The sequence below is a fragment of the Lolium rigidum genome, chromosome 4 (genome assembly GCF_022539505.1).
Source record: "Lolium rigidum isolate FL_2022 chromosome 4, APGP_CSIRO_Lrig_0.1, whole genome shotgun sequence".
Lineage (NCBI taxonomy): Eukaryota > Viridiplantae > Streptophyta > Magnoliopsida > Poales > Poaceae > Lolium > Lolium rigidum.
Window position 1 is genome coordinate 79,621,338 of NC_061511.1, and position 10,342 is coordinate 79,631,679.

A 10,342-nucleotide genomic window follows, 5' to 3' on the forward strand; every position below is an offset into this window, starting at 1 on the left:
GGGGACGATCGTCTACACCAACAACGAGATTAATCTCGTAGGCTTTGGAATCTTCGAGGGTTAGTCTCATCTCCATCTCGTTGCTTCGACCCTGTAGATTAGATCTTGGGTGTTCCATAGATTAGATCTGTTGGTTTTATTCGTCTTGCGGTAGGAAATTTTTTGTTTTCTATGCAACGAACCCCATCACGTTCAACAGACCTGCCCAGTACAAAAGGAAGGAAATCATTGTAAACACACCCTCTACAGGATTCCTGAGCACGTAATCATCAACGGATACTTTGTTACGAGTAACCCAAATAGCCCAACATAAAGCATCTATCCCCATCATATACATATGTTTACCTCCAAGCAGGAAAGCATAACACCAAGAGATTGACTACCACCAGTTATTAGGGCATCTACCAGTGCCCAACAACCTCCCCAACATACCTCACATAACTATATCAACATGAGAAGTAAAGAACAAATGTTGCATAGTTTCAACTTGTTTGCAGAAAGATTAGGTAGGATAACCAAGCCACATATGCCTCCTCTTATTGTCCCTTGTAGAATTGGCATTCCTAAATGTCCGCCACATAAAAATACGGATCTTCAAAGGATTCTTTGATTTACAAATCATTTTATTGTTGGGACTAGATAAATCTTTTTCAAGGTACTCGTAGAAAAATTTAATAGAAAAGACTTTGTTACTAGTCAAGCTCCCGATGATGCCATCATTCAAATGGATTTGATGAAAGCTCCTCAAAATGGAATCCCATTGATTAACTAACACAACATGCAAACTTCTCCGGAACTCAGCCTATGATCATTATCAACTTTGATAGTACAATCCTGCATTCTGCAAATATTAAACAACTCGACATGTCTGTCACATAACAAGGGGCAAGGATCCCAAGGATCTTTCAAAAACTTAATAATATTTCCCTTGTTAATAATAATTTTCCTCCCAACCATATATGTATACTTAACTTGTTGCAAAGATTTCCAACATGGCGAATCTAAGAAACTTGCCACTAGAGAAGCAACAATTTTATATCTAAGGTATCAAGCTTAGACAATTCTTTGCCAAAGCCCATCTAGTGTATCATGTTTTCACCACCATTTCACCAACAAGTTTATATTTTGTTTGTTTAAACCTTTGATACCAAGACTCCCTTTTCTCATAGATCTACACACTTTCCACCGTTTCACATGTAATAATTTTTCTTGTATTTTTTTTTTGCCAAAAGAATCATTCCTATGTTATCAGCTTTCTCAATAAAGGACATCTTAAGGAAAAACATTGACATAGTACATCACAGATGATGAACAAGCATTACTAAGGATTTTGTTACCACTAGACGACGTTGAATTTCCAAACCCAAGCATCCAGTTTATTCGCCAACTTAGCATCAATAAAATCCCGGCCAGAGTTCTTAGACCTCGGAGGAGATGGGAACACCAAGTGTTTTATTGGTAGGTTTCCAACATGACAAGCGAGCATATTAGAGTAAAACTCGGCCACATCAATATCAACGCCAATAGTGAAAAAATCTCAATCTTGATGAAATTAATATTAAAACTGGACATCAAGTCAAAGGAATACATGAGAAGTTTAAGATTCACAACATTTTCGATACATGTTTACATAGGATGGCATTGTCCACGTATTGCAAAATAGAACACCTTGAGTAATTAAATCCCCAGCTAACCCAACAACATTCTCATTAAACTGTGCTCTCAAAACCATTTTTTGTAAGAGACTTAGCAACCATATTAAACAAGGTTGGCGACATAGGATCTCCTTGACATACCCCTTTCGAACTTTGGAAAAATGAGCACATCTCATTGTTCAGTTTAACACTGACAGTACCATAAAAAAATTGTTTAAATCAAGAACACCAAAGTTCATTAAACATGCAACATCCTAAAAGCATGTTTCCGCCGACGGTTTTGAATTTCTTCATCAAATATACAATAGTCATTTCCTGAGTTGTGCCGTGGGCTACCGATCTCAGTGCGCACGAGGAAACCATCAAACCATGACTCTCGATCCTAATTTGAATATGTACTGTACGTATTTGAAGGTGCAGCAACCAATAAATTTCCTCTAACCCGTAGTAACATTCACTCCTGTGGAGCCGTACGTGGAGGCAGGTATAGCGGAGGAGTACATATAGGCACACCGTGCGAGTTGAAAACTGATCTGGTCCAGGTGAAATATTTACGGGCGAGCAAACTGTAGAATAACAGAGCCCATTTCTGTTGGTGTTGGGCTACTCCTATTCCGCCACGAATCCCGGGTACTCCACATAACTATGGCGGAGGAGTATTTCCCATCCCATCGAGACAGGCACAGGGCGTAAAAGAAAGAAAGAAAGCTCTAAATGCGATTGGTTTCGTCAAGCTGTTCTTGACCGGCTCCACGGGGCTGGGGGTAAAGAATAAAGATTGAGTTGTAGGGTAACCTGGAAAGCAAATTAATCTACGCAGGCATCTACAGAGAGTAGTACTGTACGTATTTGTTTACCGTGATGATTCGCCTTTGTGGGCGTTGCTTTCCTGTCTCGCCTCGATGTATCAGATCCAGTGCATGCATGTTCTTGACTGGCTCTGTGACGACCTGGTCAGGTGTAGCGAGGAATTGATTTTGTGGGTTCGAATTTGCGTGATTATCAAGTGCTGTCTTGCTTTGCTTGCTCTTTACCCCTGCCGAACTGCGGTAATATTTGAATTTCTAATCGAGTGTGTTTGGCATCACGATGAATTCAGGCCAGAGTGCATTGCTTTGCTTCCACGTCAGGGTCGGTCGCCATGCATGTTCAGATACTAAAAAAAACTATGCTACATAATCATTAGATAAGCTAGTACACGCAATAACGTTCCTGCCAGGTTTTACTGGTGGCACGACGCCATATTGAAATGATACCAACGTAGTTCCACCTATAAAGGTTTTCCTACTAGTGCTAGATCGGTGTTGCTGGGCCCCACATATCAATGGTGTTATGGAAAAATTGGTGGCGTTGATTATTTTGGAATGCCACTACTATTACTGGTGGCACGACGCCATATTGAAATGCTACCAACGTAGTTCCACCTATAAAGGTTTTCCTACTAGTGCTAGATCATGGCAATGTACAAGTACATCATGCCAATGCACAACCTCAAGATTACGGCAATGTACAACTAGATCATGGCAATGTACAAGAACAAATGCAGTACAAGATCATGCACTTGCTACAACAATGTACAAATAGTGCACTGTCCAATTTAGGCCATGCACGAGTAAAACTCATTCTCCAGTACTATTGGTCATGCATAGTTAGTACATTTCCTAAATTGGGCAGTGCATAAATCTGACATGCAAATGCTCGCAATACCTAAAATGGGCAATGCCGAATCCACAATGTCTTGGTGAAGTCTAATCTAAATGAATCTAAATCAAATCTACATGCAATCTACAGACATGTAAACTAAACTAGTAATGTGAACTCCGATCGCTCGCCGTAGATGAAAAATCAACCATCTGTAACCGCCCTAAAAACCCTAACCGCAAATTGAATCGACGGGGTGAAAGTACTTACATCGGAGAAATCGAGGGCCAAAGTCGCATGAGAAGGTCCATGAGCCACTGAGCAATCCCTCGGAGCCAAGGATGAAGCTCAAACCTCCCCGCGCAAGGATTGCGGCACCGCCGCGGGCGGAAAATCCTGAAATGTCGGCAATAGTTGGCCCGGTGAAGGCATGCACCTTCCCCCTAGAAGCACTGGATGTTTCGGCCATAGATAGGGCCGCCGATGCGGCCGTATCTGCAGCCTGCGTTGTCAATACCCTCGTTGCTCGAGGCCTCAAGCACATTGGGGAAGACGATTCTAGTGCCCTCGCCAAATCCTGCTCATTGTTGTTCGTTAGCTTATGAAGTTTGTTCATGACCCAAAGTTCTTGCGCCGAATAATGGCAGGCGGAATGGCCATCGCGGTGGTGGTGGAGGACCACCTGACATGCAGGGTAATGCCGGATGTGGTGAGTGAGTGGGAGTTTCAGAGGTTAGGACAGTGGAGTGGAGAGTTAAGGGGAAACATCCCGTCTCCCGCTCTTTCCAATACATGCAGAGGAGCGGCACGTTACGCACGCTAGAGCCAGGCTGAGCGGAAATTAAAACTCGTTTGATGTAGAGATTCAATGTGACCCAAATAACTAAACTAGCGATTTCCGAACCGATGAATGCGAGAAACAGGCTTGTAGAAACCAAACTAACCCTAAGGGACTATCCTTTGCACTTGCATGCATCCATGTATTCCTTCCTACTTGTGACTTGTGACTAGTTTTCAGTTGACTAGAACCAACTTAGTTCTCAGTTAGATGATGCCATCGAATCCCAGTTGGAACCCATGTTCCAACTCACCATTAGCACTAATTACAAAGCAAATCTAACAATTAGACATTTTTCCTAGTTACAACATCGAAAAATTTCAGTTGCAACCCAACTTTCAACTGAAAAAATCTCACCGCAACAAAATTGCAACTCAAATGCACAAATTACGAGGCAAATTTGATGGTGTAGTACTCGAGTGAGAACTAAGTTAGTTCCGAGTTAGCCGAGGGCTAGCAAAACCTTTTCTTCTACCACTTTTCCCTCTTCCTATTTAAGCAACTTTTGAGGCCACCTTTTATTTCGATTCTCAGCTTTGCGAGGCTCTGGATATAGAGAACCCGTGGGCGATAGAAGCTAGCACGGAGGGAGGAGCGCCTCCATGCATGCGTGCGTGGCTAGCTGGGTCTTGTGATCACGTCCTTGCTAGCTGCCGGTGACGTCTCGGCGAGATCTGGATGATATCGTCGTCCGTTGCCTCTTGCTGGGCGATCGATCGAGTGCGGTACGTGCGTACGATCAATATGGCTGTAGCATTTTCCGATGCCTATCCAGCAGACAGCAGTAGCTAGCGACCGTGGTAGACGCAGTTCATGCATGGCATGCCTGCGAAGGAGGGGAATAGTGACTGCGAGTCAAGGCTCTGTTCACCGGAGAAGACGGTCTAATCTCATCTCCAGCTACCCTCGTCGTCTTCGTCTCGATCCCTATTCTCTCTCATCATCTCTTGCGCTAGCTGGAGTGGAGGGACGACGTACTGTTTGGACTCTTGCATGCGTGCATTGTCTTGTTCCATGGCCGCATCTCCCGCCCCTGCCCCCCTCGTGTTCGTGTGTGCGCGCGCATGTGCTGCGTGTGAGCTTTCTCTTGGCAACTTGGTTGCTGAGGGAGCAGCGGCAGATGGCTGCCACTGTGCACTGGACGAGTGGAGGGGCCGGCGTACAAAGGGGAATATGGATATCCTCCAAAGTCTCCATGTTTTCCTTCATATCTCATCACCAGTTGTGTCGTGAAATATATTCCCATGTTCTGAAAAGGCACTACTTATAGTACTACTTACTTTCGTTGTGTGAAAAATGAATTCCGTGGTAAAATCGGGAATAATAAAGGTGAGGCTAATTCCCACTCGATTGATGTCATCCCATAATTTTGTACAAAATGTATTATGTAAACCTTTTTTCGGTTACAACTCACTTGTGGTTTTACAAAACTCATTTGCAGCTCCATCTATAACTCATAACACGCAAAATTATGACACAAATCTGTCCATTTTAGACTTGAATAAGCAGAATTAGCTATTCTGAATAATAAATCCTCCAAAGCCTTCAAGTTTTTCTTCATATCTCATCATCAATTAAGCTGTGAATTTCCCATGTTCTCAAAAAGGAATTACTTGTATTACTCACTTCCTAGACTATCCTAAAAAGGGAATTACAAAGACTATTATAACAAAATTACGTTTTTTCGAATTTTTTTTGGACAAAGTAAATTCGCGAGGATAACAATTACAACCGACCTCTGCAACAAAGCGATGCCCTAATGACAATACGGATGCACACAATAACAAAAAGAAAGAAAAATCATAAAAAAAACCTGCTACAATGATATGTTCCTTGCAGCAGTGGACCAAACACCACTAAGACAACAATAGAAATTCATCTTCTCTAAAAGCAACGTCTCCAAGAAGAGAACAGGGCACAAGCGCCGTCATCGTTGTGATCATAGGTCATAGGTTTTAACCCATGAAAACCTTCGCCCTCACAAAATAATACCTTCAAAAAAGTTATTTTCAGGCACAACCAATTAAGGCCAGACCTTGTGTTTTATCACCCCCACTTGACAATGTCGCTACTCCAAGTCACGAATCACCAAACCAAAACCTCATCGCCAACGGGACTCAAACAACCATTACCGGTTCTCTAATCTCGACTGACATGTCATTCTCCACGGCTGACTTCACCATGAAACTTAAGACATACACCATAATGGCAACAGATTGAAAAGCTTTGCATCGCTCCCTCTGAAACCAAACAGTCAGAAAAAACATGGTTGTGCGCGACCGATACGGTCTGATCCGGTGATCTCCGGCATGTCATCCATTGGACTTCACCAGTGGAGCCTTCCGGAACTCGACACTCCGACCAGATCAATGAAGACATGCAACAAGAACTTCTTCGTCATGGTGTGAGAGGAATCCTAGGACCATCTCTATTATTCAAGTCGAGCCAACAACCCCCACGCCACCAACTAGCTCCCAACGAGGCAAGTTGACACACCGGTCATGGCCACTACCACATCCATGGCCACGGCCAAATCCCGACAATGCCTCGAGGCCGGGGTAGTGGGCCACCGCCGCCAAGACCAACAACGATGGCATCACCACGGTGCTAGTCCATTGTCTCAGCTCGGCGACCATAACCACGGTACCAGACCTGCAACCCCTTCGAGGCCCAAGACCCCGGGCGGATCTGGATCCGGCCGCCGCAGCCCTTTGGGAACCACCACCAGACGGAGGAGCTCCAGCTCCATCTTCAATGCGCCGGGAACCTCGCTGGAAGGCCATAGCACCGGGCCACCACCGAGAGTCGATGTCATCACTGGCGCCACAAGGAGAGAGAGGTCGCCGCCCACGGAAAAAATCCCCGCCGCCGCAAACACCGCGCGGACTTTTCCCGGCAGTGTCTCCCGATGGCAGTGAGAAGAGGATGGGTGGGGAGGACTGCAGTAGGCGATGACTAGGATTAAGGAGGAGGAGGAGGAGGAGGAGGAGGAGGGTCGCGAAAAAAATTACATGTATCTTACTTCAGTGCATACTTAGTTCTGAAATATCTAACAATAGTGAATGGAGGATGTATTTAGGCGTATTTTAGTGTGTATCTGCATCTACGTCAAATTAGGTCACTTATTTCCGAACATAGGTTGTACTCGCTCGATGTCAGATTTATCTAAATTTTGATATATCTTGATGACATCTTTTTAAGAACGATGAAGTACTAGTTATTTTCGTGTTGCCAAAAATGTATTCCGTGAAAAATAAGTGACATGTACTCCTTCGTTTTGATTGTTCTCCAACTGGTTTGCCTTTACATATTTGCATCTCCTTTTCTTCTTCTCCTTTCTTGTTCGAGTCTTTTTGGGCGTACGCTGTCCCTTTTTGAACCTTGGGTCACCCAAAATCTCATGCATGGCGAATCCCGCTTCCTTGGACGACGCTAATCAATTTCTTTAATGAGAGAGAGAGAGAGTGACTGAGTGATATGCTCCTTTTTATCTCCGCTAATGGCTGCCCTCGCCTCATCGCGTAGATAGCTCCTTTTTATTTCCACCCCGACGCCATCCACGCGCCCGTTTCCCTCTCCTATTCAAACCTCGCCTTCTTTTACTACCACCTCGCTCACGATTCCCACTGCTCTTTCTTGGGTAAGACAGCTGACCGCCTCCTCTCGCCGGCCGGAGTCGTCACCTCCGGCGATGGGCAAGGCGGCACGCTGGTTCCGCGGCTTCCTGGGCGGTGGCGGTAAGAAGGACCAGAGCAAGGACCAGAAGCCGATAGCCCCAGCTAGCAATGCCAAGCGCTGGAGCTTCGGCAAATCGTCGAGGGACTCGGCCGAGGCCGCCGCCGCCGCAGCAGCGGTAGCTACGTCGGCCTCCGGTGGCAACGCCGCGATCGCGAGGGCGGCGGAGGCGGCCTGGCTCAGGTCGGTGTACGACGAGACGGACCGGGAGCAGAGCAAGCACGCCATCGCCGTGGCCGCGGCCACCGCGGCGGCGGCCGACGCGGCCGTGGCTGCGGCCCAGGCCGCCGTCGCCGTCGTGCGCCTTACGAACAAGGGTCGGCCCGCTGCTGTCCACGCCGGCGACCACCCTCTTGGCCCCGGCGCCGCGGCCGTCCGGATCCAGACGGCATTCAGAGGTTTCTTGGTAAGCAACTTTTATATCTACTCCAAATCCAACAGGGTTCTTGCTCTGTTCGACTGTTCCGTTTGCCGTAATAGAATCTCGCGTCGTAATCTAAGGAGAGTCAAATCTGTTTTGCAGGCAAAGAAGGCGTTGCGAGCGCTCAAGGCACTGGTGAAGCTACAAGCGCTGGTGCGCGGGTACCTCGTGCGCAAGCAGGCGGCTGCCACGCTGCAGAGCATGCAGGCGCTCGTCCGCGCGCAGGCCAGCATGCGCGCCCACCGCGCCGGCGCCAGCGCCGCTCTCCCGCAGCTCCACCACTCCTCTTTCCGGCCGCGCCGATCCCTGGTACGCCATCAATCTAACAGTACTATGGTTTGTTCACTTCCGTTTTGTAGTTGTACATCTGTAAATAATGGTGGCCATTCTAAAAGAAATCATGTGCGATGGTGGATGTGCAGCAGGAGCGGTATGCGGACGACACGCGGAGCGAGCACGGGGTGGCGGCGTACAGCCGGAGGCTATCGGCGAGCATCGAGTCGTCGTCGTACGGGTACGACCGGAGCCCCAAGATCGTGGAGATGGACACCGGCCGGCCCAAGTCGCGGTCGTCGTCGCGCCGGGCGAGCTCCCCGCTGCTCGACCCCTGCGAGGAGTGGTGCGCCGCCAACAACCCCATGTCCTCGCCGCTGCTGCCGTGCCACATGCCAGGCGGCGCGCCGCCTCGCATCGCCGTCTCGGCCCCGCGCCACCTCCCGGAGTACGACTGGTGCGCGATGGAGAAGGCCCGGCCGGCCACGGCGCAGAGCACGCCACGGTACATGATGAACGCGCCGGCCACCCCGACCAAGAGCGTGTGCGGCGCCGGCGGCTACTCGTCGTCGTCGCTGCTCAGCTGCCCCAGCTACATGTCCAGCACGCAGTCGTTCGAGGCCAAGGTGCGGTCGCACAGCGCGCCGAAGCAGCGGCCGGAGCCCCCCGCCGCCGCGACCACGAACCGGAAGCGGGTGCCGCTGAGCGAGGTGGTGGTGACGGAGTCCCGGGCCAGCCTGAGCGGCGTAGGCATGCAACGGTCGTGCAACCGGGTGCAGGAAGCCTTCAACTTCAAGACAGCCGTCGTCGGCCGCCTCGACCGCTTGTCGACGGGGGCCACCGAGAACGACGGGCAGGCGTTCGTGCAGAGGAGATGGTGATCTATGCTCTGTTCTAGACTTCTAGTCGCTTGGAGATGACGAGAGCTTTGCGTAATTAGCAATAAGGATGCGTTTTGATGCGTTCTTTGAAGCTCTCGTCCTTGATTTTGGTTTGCTATTGTTTCGATTTGAGATCAGTCGTGTGATTTGTGTTTGTGGGTGGCAAAAAGGTGCACCAGGAAAATTTCATCCGTGGTGCACCTGGATGTAAATTCTTGTTCTACCCATGTGTTCTTCCATCGCGACTCTTCCGTTATCTGCTCCAAATCTGCATTTGGTTGCTTCCTTACTCCAACCTTCAGATCATTCATTGACATTACAAAAGCTTTCAAACATTCAGCAAACCGTCAGACTCTGAGCACATGCTGATCATCATCAAGAGCATGATGGATCCTTGAAGGAATAGGGTTGGTTCGCGGAATTTAGAGCCGTTTTGTCGACGAGAATATGGCCAGCGCTAGGCAACAGCGGGCTGTCAGCTTCTGATTATGATAAAAAACGGTTCGTACGTATCAATTTATCTCCAACATTTTTTCCTGTCAAGTCACGAAATTTTGGTGCAACAAAATCTGTCAATGGTAAAAAATAATTTTGAATGTAATATTTTTCTCTTGGTATGTAACATACATCGATTTGTATCATTTCTCTACCGTGTTTCCAACATTTTTCCCTAAATTATCCAGCAATACAATAATAAACGTATCGGCAATCTATTTGTCTCATATACACATAAATCGTTGTATCACTTTATCCATACTTGCACAACAAATACAAGTAACACATGTAACATATCATGACACCGTATGTAACACCGAAAAAATCCCCCACAAATTAGTCGTCACTCCGGACAATGGAGGTACCAGCATGGACAAATCGAGCTCGCCGTCCACCAATCTAC

The 10,342-nt window shown here is 47.6% G+C and overlaps 1 protein-coding gene across 1 annotated transcript; it reads left to right on the forward strand.

Moving 5' to 3' along the window:
- Positions 1-7,825: 7,825 nt before the first annotated feature.
- LOC124705962 (protein IQ-domain 26-like) lies at positions 7,826-9,683 on the forward strand. Its single transcript, XM_047237644.1, has 3 exons — positions 7,826-8,275; positions 8,393-8,599; positions 8,713-9,683. The coding sequence occupies exons 1-3, from the start codon at positions 7,826-7,828 to the stop codon at positions 9,442-9,444; spliced, it is 1,389 nt and encodes a 462-aa protein (XP_047093600.1). The 3' UTR covers positions 9,445-9,683.
- Positions 9,684-10,342: the final 659 nt, after the last annotated feature.